Source organism: Hermetia illucens, chromosome 4 (assembly GCF_905115235.1).
Source record: "Hermetia illucens chromosome 4, iHerIll2.2.curated.20191125, whole genome shotgun sequence".
Lineage (NCBI taxonomy): Eukaryota > Metazoa > Arthropoda > Insecta > Diptera > Stratiomyidae > Hermetia > Hermetia illucens.
In genome coordinates this window covers 52629260-52644809 of record NC_051852.1, presented here as the reverse complement: position 1 = coordinate 52644809, position 15550 = coordinate 52629260, and the positions used below count along the sequence as shown (strand labels likewise).

The 15550-nt window shown below is 39.8% G+C and overlaps 1 protein-coding gene across 6 annotated transcripts in view; it reads right to left on the bottom strand.

Annotated features, from left to right (window-relative positions):
* LOC119654184 overlaps positions 1 to 15550 on the bottom strand; it is a 189054-nt gene that overhangs the window by 3264 nt on the left and 170240 nt on the right. For 5 of the 6 annotated variants that reach the window (XM_038059374.1, XM_038059375.1, XM_038059376.1 and 2 more), the window contains 4 exons: positions 4862 to 7028; positions 4632 to 4765; positions 4061 to 4565; positions 47 to 179 (listed from right to left, as the gene is read on the bottom strand). In XM_038059374.1, the coding sequence (XP_037915302.1) occupies positions 47 to 179; positions 4061 to 4565; positions 4632 to 4765; positions 4862 to 7028 (2939 nt within the window). The remainder of the gene's footprint in view (positions 1 to 46; positions 180 to 4060; positions 4566 to 4631; positions 4766 to 4861; positions 7029 to 15550) is intronic. The other variant, XM_038059379.1, reaches the window with a different exon arrangement.

Below are 15550 nucleotides of genomic sequence, written 5' to 3'. Positions count from 1 at the left end.
TAAATTTCATTTCCCAAAATTAATAGTTATTATTTTATGCACTTACATATGATCGTCCTGATGGATCTCGTCGCGACGGTGGCTCTGAAGTGCCCTTTATTGAACTCTGAATAATTGCATCGATAATCGTCGAAGAACTTATTTCAAATGGTTGAAGACCAGGCTGGGTCCTGCGAATACTAATATTAATAATTTACGTTTAAAAACTAATATTAACATGAGCGTGCGACTTTGCGTTATAACAAAATCACATTTAGATGCTTAAATGAAGTTGAAAGATGTTTGCCTATACAGTGTGAGAAAAGAAACAGAAATGCGGATAATTAGCTTTCTAAGAAGAGTCTATACGTAAGTAGCCCGCAGGCTGCATTGATATAGTAATCGTTGGCGCATCAATCCCATTAAATCTAGGGATTGAAGTGTTTTAAAGCATTTCACTCAAGACCGTAACGATACATAAGCTCATGGCGGGCATGCTTATGGATGTCTTTTTTTACATTTGGTTTCAGTTGTATGCAGTAAGAGATATAAAAGTTATTCAAGCGAGTATAACCACCAACAATGTGTTAATCAGACGCCTTTCGCAAGAGTTGGACCTATCTACGATGACTTCTTAGCGTATTTTTTGCGCTCGGACCTTGGATTGCCTTGTATTGACACAATCACGAAATCACCATCGTGTACAACGTGAATGCGCAAATTGAGCTCTCAGGGTGATAGAAATAGTTTAGTTAAGAAGTAAAATTGTCTTTATCAGTCAGTCAGTATCAGTCAAACCCTCAATGAATCCCCATTATATCTGGAGAAATTTATTGTTTGCTGTAGTTTATGGTATGGTAGCATCATCAAACCATATTTCTCCAGAAATGAAAATGACGAGCCGTAACTGTGAATGAAGAGCGCTATCGTTCGATTTTTTCCCAAAAATTTAATGATAATGACGCGGGCAACATTTACTTTTAACAAAATGGCACAACTTGGCATATTGCGGCCATAACAATGGATTTATTGCGCGGAAATTTCGATTAATCATTAATTTCGATGGCACGATGGTTAAGGAGCAGAGCCTCTCAATTTCGCTGCTCTGGGTTCGAATCCTAGTCGTCATGGATGACTGTGTTTGTATTGTATTTGACTCGGTGATATAAGCGTATCATTTGCACAGCATAAAGCGTCATGATAATGAAACTGAAGCACAGTCTCACCAGAATCTGTGTGGTTGCCCTATGCTCCCCTAAGGAGTGAACAGCAAACACTAACTATTAATTTTGAGAAATGACTCCCAGAACTGACCGTCAAGATCGTGTCATTTGATACCATTAGACTATTTTCTGTGAGGGCATGTTTAAGTTTATGGCAAAAAACTCAAGCCTCTTGTAAGAAAGCAACGACCAATACACTGCAGATAGTGGCAAATGTTCGGCATATAAAAAGGAGCTACAACGGGCGGGAAAATGTGTTTGATACAAATCAATTCCATTCGAGATTTGGCTCTCGTACTGTGGCGATAATTTGCAAGCCAAACCGAAATTATGGCGGCGCTTCTTGAGTGAGATTTATCTTGCAACGCTGCATGGGCATGTGTAAGACAAACGATACTATTCCAAGGATTTGATTTTGTAAGGGAGGCAAATCAATGGCGCCCGTACCTACAATTACTAAGTAACTTCTAGGCCGAGTGATGAACACCGAGGACTAAATCTTTCTCGAAACCTTCGTAGAGCTGGAGATCTAGTATGATCTCCAACGTTGAATGTGTGCTCACCCTTGATATAGAAAGTTAGATTTGATTATCAATACCTTGTTGGAAAAGAGGGTGATGGTCATTTGGGTGAATGAGTACTAGACCCACAGTGATTTTCGAACCAGAGGAAAGGGAAAGATGGAACAACAAGAGCTAAAGGAAAAATGGAACTACTATAGGTAGCTCTGTGCTTGATAATCACAAGAAGCACACGACGGAATTGCTCGAGTCGACCTTTCCCAGGCTTTCCCCTCACCTTTCTCAGGACGTATTACTTTACAATGGACCCGCGGGTGAGAGTTGTTTCAGTGGATGTGAATCCCTGACGCGACGGCTGGCTGTTACAGCACGGGGCTTCTAAAGTCCATCCGATACAAAAAAAAACTCAAAAAAAAAAAGAATTGTCAACCTAATCTGTATGTGTGCATGTGTTACAGCAGTGAATTAAATAGATAATAATATCAACCATTAACAATCCTCTACAGAGGCTAAGATGGGAATGCTAAGGATAACACTACGGACATTACATGTACATAATAATAATAATAATCGTTGGCGCAACAATCCATGTTGGATCAGGGCCTTGAAGTGTGTTAGAGCACTTCATTCAAGACCGTAACGGTACACTAGGAGGCAATGTGGTCAGCATTGCGCTCGCCCGAGATTATTACCCTGATTTGACTCAGGTACTCATTCACAGCTGAGTCGACTGGTATCCGACGTCAAATCACGATACAAATTCCACTGCCACCAGTGAGATTTGAACCGCGACCTTCCATACGACAACCTTGTGCTCTAACCACTCAGCTGTCCGGACACTGTACATAGATTGAATATTTCCGAAATTCGCTAAATTCGACAAAATCGCAGGAAGGTAGGTCCTACTTCTATGCCAACTCTGGAAAAAGTAGAGAGAGAGAGAGGAAGTAGAAACTAAAAAGTTAACAAAATTATCAGAATGATCACTAAACTCGGAAAGAAGTTACTTGAAGACTGCCGGAAAAGCATATATAAAAAGATGACTGAAATTTGAAAACTACAGCAAAATATCCTTACTGCACACGTCCTGCAAAGTACTAAAATGATCGAAACACGATTGAAGACATACGCAGATAACATCATAGTATCAAATAGTTTCGTCGACCTACATCAACTATTCTTGGATAGTTACGATAATATTAATCATATTGCATTATATAAAACATTATAGCTACGAAATACCCCCGAAATTGATCCGGTTGGTAGGGATCTAGAAAACGAACCATTATCGAAATAAATCAAAACTAAAACAAGGAAATGGTCTCGAGTGTGAAATGTGCTATCAGAAAAGTAGCCTCTGTGGATACAAAAAAGCGTGAAGGACGCGCCGATTCCAGAAAACCGATATTGGGGAAGAAGAAATTTTCTGTTGAGAATCCAACAACCGCACAGTCGATTATCACTGTAAAGCGCTTTGAACGCGCCACATCAGTACCAAGGACGCAAAAAACGTTGCTTTCATTTCACGGCACCAGAGAGTATTAGAAGAATCCATTGACATTCTCTTATGAATTGGAAAAGACTAAACGTTTCCGTTGAGTGGGTAAAAATTGGCCACAATCTAACTTTGAATATGAAGAATATAATCGTGCGAGTCCAAGCCAGAAGTAGCGGATTCCGAGTTCGGGTTGATTTTGTTACAGCCTAATCAGCACACATTACGTGGCGGGGTCGAATCGACTTCGCCGTGCAAAGCGTCCGAAAACCCAATAGCCGGGAAAGATATATCCAACAATTTTTCTGGTATACTCAGGATAAATTATTTGGAGAAAAGAGAAACCATAACGGAAAACTATTACGCTGCTTTACTAACCCGTTTGTATGATCAAGAAATAACAGCCGCAAACAGCAAGGAAATAAGTGGCACGTTGATCGATGAACGCTGCTTTCAAAATGGATAACGTACTTCGATTTGATGCACCACCCACCATATTGTAAAATCTGGTAATTTCTTCGGGAAAAGAAATTTTCATCAATTTCGACCAATCTTTTTATTCGAAAGGTACCAAAATGTTGGAAGACCAATGGATTAAGTGCGTGGCTATAATATCGGACAATAAAAATATGTATGTTGTCATTTAGTAGAGGGATACGAGGAGTCAGTACAGCTTGACCCAAGCAATGGATGTTTAATCAATGAAGGCATTTATCGCTGGTTCGGTTATTTGAAAAAATGTAAAAAAGCAAACAAATTTCCCCTAACAATGTCAACTACCTCTTCTCCTTATTAATTTCCGCATATAAAATGACAAAATGAAAGAAACTTTCAATACTTACGCTTCTCTTTCCTTCTCAGGCATTCGATTAACAGCTGGAGGCATATTACGCATATACGCTCCCATGACACTGGTAGGCATTCCTCTTGCCGACTCCCTTTTCCTTTCTTCACGCTCACGTTCTTCCATACGGAGACGTTCACGATCCCGATCCCGTTCGCGTTCCATCTCTCTTTCACGCTCACGTTCAATGCGATCTCGTTCGGCCTGTAACCGCTCTTGATTTTGACGTTCAGCATTTTCACGCTCCTGGCGTTCACGATGATCACGCTCTTGCTGGGCATAAATTCGTCGTTGCATATCAGCGGCTGCTGCAGCCTGTTGTTGTTGTCGCAAGTGATGCATTTGTTGTTCTGGAGTCATTTGGTATCGCATGTCGTAGTGAGGAGATGGACCCTGATGCTCACCAACTGGCATAAGAACAGCTCGTTTATCGTCCGTCTTAGGGACAGGCAGTTGTGGTTGTTGTACAGCGACCTCAACAAATGACGAAAATGCTTCGTGACCTGCACAAAATTTTTATATTAATCTCCTTTGCATTCAGAAAATATAATCTTCAAATGTATATTTACCTGCTGAAGGATAGTGCTGCATAATTGGGTGGCGGTTGGGGGAAGGAGAAGGCGGCTTTGATCCTCCCGTGTTATGTCTCTGTATGACACCTTGTCTCTGAGGCGGTGGTGGAGTTCTATGAGGACTCGATGTACTGCAATACAAAATTTACCATTAAACAACATCAATTTACCTACCAAAACCAAACAGACGACAAATGGGTACTTCTATTAAGTAACATTTTACTCACCTATTTATATGCTCCGCCGGTGAAGTTCTACTCAGGAATTCCGATCTGGCGCGGTCCTTTTCTGTGAAATACATCATCGTGCGTGGCGATTGAGATTCTTTATCATTTCGGCCTTGACGACAATGTTGACCATGCATTTGCTGCGATGTTATGTAATCGTGCATGACAATCTGGCGCGAGCTCAATTGTTGCGTTTGCTCCAAAGCGTATGAACGCCCGTATGGAGAGCTCATGAAACTTTGTGTTTGAGGACTAGATTGAGGCGGTTGAGGTGGTGGTTGTGGTTGCGCCTGTGGTGGAGGTGGACCCTGTTGTGCTGGGCTTTGCCGATTGGCCTTATATTCGAAATAAACTCGTTGCTTATCGTGAATGTGATGAACGGGAGTGCCCTGGGTAATTGATCCCAGCTTATTACCATCTGGCCCGGGAGGAGTCTGCCTGGGCAGATTCTCATATCTTGGACTCAACGCAGTAGCACTTTGAATTAACATTTGCTGCTGTTGCGAATTCACAGGTGTTCCATGAGTTATGGATCCTTTCGGACCTGCACTCATCATTTGACTGGGACTTGGCGACTGTTGATGAATTTTCGGACTCAACTTAGGCGTTACTTTTTGTTTCACTTGCATTTGCGACTGTTGATGTTGGATACCAATGTTTGGTTGCAGAGGTGGAGCAGGTGCAGGTACTTGAGATACGTAAATTGAACGAGGCTTGGTCGGCCGATTCATATCAACTTGGTGGTACGCTAAATACGCAGAATTATTCGCCAATTCATTACGATACATCGGCATCGAACCACTGTGCTGTTGTTGCTGTTGTACCTTAGCATGCGAAACAGGCGTATGAACCGAAATATTGTCGCGGGTTGATGATTTCTTGATGCTAAGATCCAGCGTTTGTGGTTCTGGCTCATTTCGACTGCCATAAATTATGTCGTCCTTCGCAATTTCATGAGCAATAACTCCACTTTGTTGCTGAATTTGTGAGGGTGGCGGTGGTGCTTGCGATTGTTGCATGGGCGGTTTGACGGGTGTGATTGTAGCGGTTAGTCCATGCGGGTGACTTATTATTTGTTGCGGCATATGTGATTGAGAATTCACTACAGAAAGAGTCGCTAGGCTTTCTGCTGGACCAGATTGGGATTGGGGTTGCAGCTGGAGCTGACGAGTTTGAGGTATTTGCTGTGCAACTTGCGCAACAGACTGCATAGAAGCCGGCAATGATGCCGATGTCGTTGCTGGCTTGGATACGTTATCATTCCTATATTCTCGAACAAATGCTACATCTCGCGAATCATTCAAAATTGGTTGCTTGGGTTTCGTCTTAACATGGAATTCGATTACATTGTACACTATCTCTTGGACATTGGTCTGCTGGTCGTTTGGCTGATCTCGTTGTGGACCATTTTGTAAGTTAGATGGTGGTACCATTGCTGCTACCCCTCCCTGATTAACATGCAACATAGACTTCGGACTTTGTCTATTTGCTGGTGAGTTCTCATTCTCCTCATCGGCAGTCTCCGTCGCAGAGCTATCATACTCTTCTGCTGTCTTTTGTTTTCGCGGAGCTTGTCCAAGTGGTGGAAGTAGTCGATCATCCTCAAAAGAGGATGCTTTTCTACTAAGCGGCACAATCGTTGGATCCGATGTTTGACTATCATCTTTTTGTGATATACTCGGTCTCAATGGATTATTTGGACTTTCAGCTGATGCTGTATCGCTACTTGCTGCGTCCCTTTCATCACATGAAGATGTACTTAAGTCTGATTCATCGCCATCCGTGAGCATTGTTCGTCTCTCATCATCCGTCAGTGTCGAGTGAGGATCTAATTTCCGTCGTATTCGCATCAAACACGCCGAACAACACTTTGTCGCATTTGGAGGTATTTGAAATTCTTGTAGAATTGCATCGCGAATCTCTGGTGCCAATTCGTATAATCGCGATGGAATATTATTTTTCGCGCGATCCTTCGAATTTGGGCATGTAGGCAACGGGCAGTTCGGGTAGCGATTTCGAACCGATTTACATTGACACGAATTACACACTCTAGCTCCGGCTGGAATTGTATCATCAGATATTCCATATTGCTGTCCTCGGCCTTTCTTCAGTGGACGCGTGCGTGGACAAGATTCCGTTTTGCATACAAAGCAAGGATGAAATTTATCTGCAAAGAAAGGAAAGAAAATTCAGGTAAGTTTTCTGTTATTGACGCCTGAAAATGCTTTAATATCAATATTACAAAACTCGTGGTTTTCTTTAATTAGTTTGCAAATATGTAATATTTACTTCTTCGGAAAATAAACTTCTCAACAATTTTGCACATTCAGAACAAATCTCTTGCTCTAGTCTCGTTACATGCCGAATTCATTCAAGTCGATAAAATAATTCGGGCTAAACTTGCGACAAAAAAACCTCTTCATCCACTTAAAAAAGCATAAGAAAATTTAATGATAATCAAACAGAAGTCAGTGCTTCTGACGCTGCCCCTACAGTTGATATGACGATGTGACGGATAACAAGGCGGTGGATATCCCATTGCAATCTGCGTAACGACAAAGTATCTTTTTCTCGTACAAATTTCTGCTTTTCGTTCCATTACCCTCAAAACTTTATACAACATTCAAAAATACACACTCAGCATCCCCTCGAATAAGACGAGATATCTCGCTAATTAATAAAATCATTTCGTGGAATCTCTGGTTTAGTAGCAATTAATAAATCGTCAGCGTAAAATTTTGAATTTTATCGGTCTCGGGTAATGCGAGCAAATTAGATGAGTTTGACATCTAATTATAATAGTATTATCAAAATTGTACGAATTGATTTAGAAGGGCGGTTTCCCTTCTTAGAGTGGGGGTCTACAGTCTATAGATTTGTATTTGATGGAGGGCGATGTTGATAGGATTGGAGTTGGTTAACATACACCGGTCATGTAATGAAAGCTTCTAGGCTACCATAGTCGGGTACGCCTAAGGTAAGTTAAAAATTAACAGAATACAAAGTAATGCTTACACATAATTCGGGGTCGCTGAAAGGGCTCGCAAAGACAATATCTTAACACCTACACCTACTGTTAATTTAGTAAATGCCTAACTAAAGTGCAGTAATATCATAATTACCTTCCAGATCATCTAAATGTAATCAAAATCAATTCACCATTTCATATGTCAAAATAACAGGACCACGATAATTCTGCCAATCAAAAATGTTTGCCTAAGCTCGATTGACAATCTCGGTGATTGTTTCCTCATTCGTCACAGATATCAAACCAGCGTTACCCTTTAGCTTAGTCCACCATATCACCCTTTCCTCAGCTCAAAGTCCAATTCCAAAAACAGGCGAGCAAACGCTGTTACCATAAAGCCGAACCGCGCGTACATTAGGGTCAGAAAATTTAATATTTACTCGTTTCAGCCATTAATAATGCATCACCAAATTAGCTAATTAACTCCTCGAGGTATAAAGCGAAACCCAAGTGAGAATAGAGTACTCGCCAGAGAGAAGAAAGGCAGCAAAATTTGAAAATCAACAAGTAGTTTTTAGCTCCATTGCTCCCCAAACCTCCCCCTTCGGCATCTTCATCATCGCCTTCTACCCAGCTTCCGCACTTGCATTCACATCCTAAAGAGAATTACTAATAAATTCTATTTAGGAAATTAAAGCGACTGAAAGAACGTTGGGGCGATCTCAAATCTACACGACTTTGTATAAAGCGTTTTTAAAACGGTAGATACTTAACCGCAACTTCCATTCATCCCCATCATCTACTCGCTCCAACCACCCTTGCCCCGTCGTGTATTTCTGCATCCCCTTAGCACGCTCTTTCCAACCATTCTAAGAGCGAGAAACTGAATTTGAAAAAATGCAAATAAATGTTGTGGCTCAGATTAAAAATGATTACCCAGATCTCTTGGGAGTCGATGTTGAAAGGCGAAGAAGAGGAGCAGAATTGTTGTCCACGACAGGAGGATGTGCGGTGTGGTCTCAAAGGGAATGCTTTAGTAATTTTTTGCCAATAGCGACTACAAGCAAATTACCATGATTAAACTAAGAATCACGGCCTTAGTATTGAAACATGAATACAGAAGTGTAGGCGAGACTGTAATAAAAGAAGGCAATTAAGTTTTAATCATGTTTACACTATTTTATGTGCTCAATTCATTTAATTTATTCTTATCATTAGCTTTCATAGAATTGAGTTCAAATGAGAGAAAGGCGTTAGTCCTTACAAGTTTAGTGGATAGCTTGCAACGACAACAAAATGATAATGTTGAAGGCAAAGGGTAAGTGGGGGGAGGATAAAAATCGTCGTAAAACTACCGAAGGGTTCATTTGTAAACGCCTAGCTTTACAAAAACGAACGTGAACCTGACCTTCTAATGTGGTTTCACTCTTAAGGAGATAGGGGTTGCACCACTGGAAGAGCTCAAGGGTATACCAATAAATGCGTATCAGAAGTCATCACTTTTCTGGGCACTCTTCATTATTTCTAGGTTCTTCCATGCGTCCAATGTATGAGCTCTACTTATATGTCGCACTGGTTCCAGGCTATCTGCTGTTACTGATTCAGTAACTGGGAAGCGGTCATCATCACTCTTCAGGACATCTTCTTGCTTTCCACACTCAACGTAAGAGTTTTGTCCAAATTATCTACCTACTACTGATTGAACTGTGTTCAAAACTAAGCTAACTCAATTTTTTAACCTGGAATCCAGCCTTCAATCGATGCACCTTATCATTGAGGTGAGCAATTTATTGTTGATTTCCAGCCAGCAACAGAAGACAGTACCCCCACGAAGTGTAGCAAAGTATGTTCCCGCATAAAATATCCTCCTTGAGTATGTTGCAGACTTAATTGCAAGAAAATAACCTTCAACAGGCTCAGTAATCTTCTGAAAAAACGCACGGCGTATTTTGCCGAAGAATTTGGTTGTATAGCCTCGTTAGCCGCAACTGGTACAGGAATTAGAGCCAGCAGATCCCTTTCAATGTCAATAATTTGCTGATTGTTTCATTAAATATAGCGCATTCAGCCTTTCCAGACCGAAGATGATTTTATTGAATACACACATTCATCACGATTTATGGATAGGGTGCAAGAAGACTAGATCCAGAAGAAACAAATTGAGTTTCTAGGCGGCACGGAATGTCGTTGCGTATGCGCGAGTTAGGTAGGGAGTAGCTAACTGGCGAGTATGTCGATCACAACTAGATGTTTTTTTGTGTTTCCCATGCATGACATATATGACACCAACAGCATCAAAAAATGCAAGGAATTCTTCACCTGCAAGTGATTGAAGAGCGTCGAACATGGGGAATGTTTTTCTTCCACCCTACAAATTTAAGCAATCGACCGGGAAACGGATCTCTTGTATGTATCCTTGGTAGGACGCATTACTCCTCAGTTTTATTTTTTGTGAAAGAAGAGATTGATGTTAACGTTATTGCACTGCGCTATGGACATATAGGAACTAATCCTTTCTCGCCGGACAGGAACAATTTGTGGTTTCAACTAATTTGTTGAACACCAAATTTAATTTCGTGAAGAGATCATTTGATTTAACGTCGTGGAATTTCTTTTCTTGTGGTACTATGTGAAAAATACTGTTACGACATTAACCCATAAACATGCTTCAATAAAAAATTGGAAAATTTCCTAAAAAATGTTTTTTTGTAACTTAAAATTTAAGTCCTAATTGGTGGACTAATTTGTATGGGTATGTACCAGGTCCAACGAACTCAAAACGAAAAGTTATGAAGTTTATTCCGAGGGCAGATGTGGTTTTCTTTTACAAGTCCTATAAATATCCAGTAATTTCACAACATGCATAATAGGATGTTAAATTAATGAACCTCGAAATGGACTGCCTGCGCTGCATAACAAATACCTTCGCTAATTATACCGTAAAACATTGCCCATAGAGTGGCTATTAGTTACATGTTAGATAGCATTCATAATTGTTATTTAATACCCTACGATTGTATCAGCTACTATCCACCTATCAAAACAACGAGTATCCGTTTCGCTGAGTATAACTTGCTTAATTTCATTGATAAAATAGGCATTTCACTGCTGTTCTACACAATCACTTATGATAAATCAATTAATACACCGCCACGGCTACTCCATGCATTTACACACTATCTTCGCTTCAATTGTTCCAATTGAAACTCCCATTCCCTATGCCAAATATCTTTCCATATTGGAAACGAACCCACCGCAAATCCCAGGAATGAGGAAAGTAGTATCTCATGGACTATTCTACATTCGTCTGAATTAATAATGCCCGCCAGAGTGTGTGGAGCTTTTTGGTTACACTTGCCTGATCCCGTTGTAATTATTTTTATTAATGTTGACCGTCAATTACGTTTTAATTGTCATAAAAGCGACCCGCCAAAACCGAGGTGCAACTGATCCTTTTGTGTCGATTGTTGAACACTTAAAAAATTAAACGGACTTCAGAATGATGTGCTCCCGGCAATTGCAGTACCATTGCAGCCATTAGCCTCTGACTTCAGGCTAGTTGCTGCCCGCTATTGTGATATCATATGAATTTCTGTCAAATGCAATTTGTCGCTGACTCCATTCTGTTGTTATCTTAGTCCTGGTACGTCCTGTACGGCGAATACAGTAAAGGTAGTACTCGGACAGGGGTTTTGAAACTTTCGATTTTGAAATCATTTCAAAGATGTTAATGGTGGTCGGATAAACTGAGTGTTTGCCATGAACAGGGTTGATCCTGACACTCATGACATTCCTACGATAATTTGAGATATTGTTTTTAATCAAATATCCTCAACAATCAAAAAGCTTCTTCGTTTTCTTTTTCTTTTCTGGGCTGCGATTTTATCAACTATTACCGTAGGACAATTTTTCTTAGGAGCTCACTTGGTTGTAGCTTTCTTTATGGTCAGCTATATTTTACAAATTTAAGGATCAATCTCGTCCAGAACAATATCACAACTTGCGCACCACTGTCCCACCATTTTCATGAAAGGATCTCTCTCCCAGTCACCGAAATGCGAGGATGGATTCGTTCGTCACAGAATAGTTCACTGGACATTTAGAAGACTGGGGAGTTTTATTGCACTCCCAAAGTCGCACCACAGTCAGCGTTGCAATTTAATTTAATCCTCATGAAAATCAAATGACTGTAGGGTAGCGGGTAAAAACGCGCAAAAGTCGGAAAAACTGAAACGATGAAACGAACCCTAAAGACCGTAGACAAACATAACGAAAGAGTCTGGAGAGTTCTAGGAAGTGTGCAAACAAATTTTCCACAAATCTCTGACTTGGCTTTGTGCTATTTGTACATGAAAATTTCTGCCAAGTTAGCGCAATTAATCCTCGCCACACGTTAATTAGCGCCATTGGGATTAACAATACGGGACGGAGGGCGGCGTGTATTCGAATCGGTATGGATTTCTGGGTAGAAATGGAGGTTTATTTAGAAGAGTGCCAGTGATATTGGGGATGGTTAGTATTGATATGGTGGTAGCAATGGCGAGCGCGGTGATTACTCTCTGCCGAAATGTTGCATATCACAGCATCGTTCTCATTCGATTAAAAATTCAATTAAAAATGGTTACACATGTGGCAGAAATGCATAAAATGCAATATTACAAACGAAATTTAAATCTTTATCTCAATTAATAAAACTAAGAGAGAATTTGTTAATTGAGTTTACCATTATTTCCAATGGGAAAACGCTGATGAAGGTTTTCAGGGAATAATTATGACGCTGCAAAAAAGATGCTTGTGATTGGCACAATAGTTCATTCCTATAATTTTGAATAAATGAAATTCATAGTACAGGTTAATTTAGTAGTTCAAATATGTAGAGATGAAACAAATTTTTGGACAATTGAAACAGAAATATACCATTGAAATCTGTGATGGACACAAACGAAATGGAAGGTTCGTTTTAAAAAACAAAAGAAATAGATACATTAAGTACAAATTTGAGTGGAATTTAACCACCAATACAATGGGAACCAGCTAGGCTACTTTTATATGTTTTAGAGTTAAGAGAATCCTAAGCACATTACCCACTTGATAGCGGCCGGACCTATCCGAAAATATCTCCCCCTATTTTAGTCAAGCGACCCCTTTTTAGCCAGCAACGAATTTTAAAAAAGGAAAGAACAGACGGCTTGTGAAATCATCCAGGACAGAGACAATTGATCAGATCAGGTCAACTGTTTGATTTTCAGTAACTGTTTAACTATTCGTCACAATAATTTTAATTAAATTCACTATTAACCGTTCGATACCATTTGAAATAGACCTTGGAGTTGTTAGAACTATTAGTATCGGATGTTACTTCCTAAATGAATATACACCAAAACCAGTGAAAGAGATAACTCGTGAGGAAATGATGCGATAACACCACAATGAAAAATGGTGACAAAATCACTTCAATTGACTCAGGTTCGTGGAAATATGACCACATTATCATCAATATATACAAGAGTCATGAAAGGATGATGCCACACTCACCATCAAACATAGAAAATAAAAGTTCCATAAGATTAAATACCCATCATCAGTTGGTGAGTTAATTAACAACTTTCATCCCGATGTGGATTGGCATTATCAAAATTTTTTGAGGATTCCCAACCATCACAACAAAAGAGGTAAAATGGCTGGACCTGAAATTCTGTGACAGATGCAATGAAATTGTCCACAGAGCAGAAATAACACATCGCGGTACACACTTTCTAGAAAACCAGTAAACTAACGCCGATAACTACACGGTCGAAAGCTGGAATAACCCGTGCGCACTATGTCCAGGATTTCACATAACTTTTCAACACCGTCCAACAACAACCATGTTTCGGGAATGAAAACTAGTTTGGCTCCCTCTCCTCATGAACCACTTTTTTTCTTTTATTAACAGTCTTACAATTCAAAGCCTAGCCTATTGTTGATCCCAGGCGCAACGAGCTATAAAGCCTACTATACAAAATCGGGCAGGCCTGTCAGCCACGCCTGAACACTCCAGAGTTTACCGATTGCCGGAATGTATGTGTGATCCGGCTGACCTGTTAGCTTGGACTACACAGACAACCGAGGATCCGGTTGGTGGGAAAATAGATCAGGCAAACTGGCCTGATTATCACCGGACAGGCCGTCTAGGCATAAATAGTCACACACAAAAATATCTCAACTTTACAACTTTCGGGATCAGAGTTAAACTGATAGTAACGTCTGGCTTGCCGATACGAAAGGATCATATAAACAACAGTTTGCCAATGAAGACATTATCTTCACCGTTATACGCTGTCATATCTACTTGTAGTACTCATCATTAAAAACGTAATGAGTTTTGCAAAACTTATCGAATAATGCCAATACCGCATTATACTCCCGTTAAGAATACAAAATCAGAAAAAACATCTAAGCTCAAAAAAGGAAACGTCCTCCTAAAGTAAAAGCTACTAGAGACGCAAAACGAAATTAAAATAATATTTATCAAATTTTACTTTAATTTTTCAATGAAAGATTCACCATTAGAAGAGACTTTGTCGACTTGAAAACATAATAGCGATAGATCCATTTTGGCGTCTTTTCAACTTTTAAGAAGAGCTCAGTAACCAAAAGAGTTTGCATCAGTCCAAATAAATGGTAACTAAAAGAACCATGTCTGGCGAATAAGACGCATTTAGGAGAAATTAATAATAATAATCGTTGCTTCGACAACTCAATTGAATTAGGACCTTGAAGTGTATCACAGCACTTCATTCAATACCATAGTGATATCTCACAGGATTACAGAACTCTATAGGGGGCAATTGGTTAGCATTGATTATCACACTGATTTGACTTAAGTATTCATTCATAGCTGAATCGACTGATATCCGACATCAATTCCCGATACAATTTCCATTACCACCAGTGAGTTTTCAACCGCGACCTTCCGTACCACAACCTAGTGCTCTAACTACTGAGCCAACCGGAAAAATCCCCAACATAAAAAGAAAATGATATGTTTCACTGACAAGATGTGCTGAAGAATAGGAGACCAAAATGTACTGAAGAACAAGAGACCAAGAAAATCACTTTCCGAATGCTGCTTTATGGAGCTAAATGATCTTTTCTTTAAATATGTTCATTGTGTTTACCGTTATCCAGTCACTAAATTTGAGAAGTTCATCATGCAGCATTCCTTTCATATTCAAGAAGATGCAACGGAGAACTTTGTATCCATGGATGATACGATTAAGAGGGTACCAGAAACAATCCATAATTTTTCCACCTAGTTATCCCACAAAATGAGAATTTTGTAAAAAGAATCCTTTTTTGAAAGAGGAAACGAAGGAACTGCATCTTGTTTCTTTAACTTGATTCGCAAAAAAAAATTGCGCATTTTCTGATACAAGTAAACATACCAATACATTCTTCGATCTTCTCGTTCTTTCTGAATACTAATAACGTCAAGCTGATCTAGAAACGACTTTTCATGATCTTACCACCAATTTTAATTTTGCAAGAAAGAAGAATTTTAGAAAGGAAGATATGCTCTCGTCTCCTTAAAGAATCAATTCATATATTATGTAATGTCACAAATAGACTAACGAACCCTCCACCCACAAATGCCACGTTCTAGTCACCCGGAATGAAAGTGTGTAAAGGCCTTTTTTTGCTACAGTGAAACCGGAAATAATATTCTACTACCAAGTACT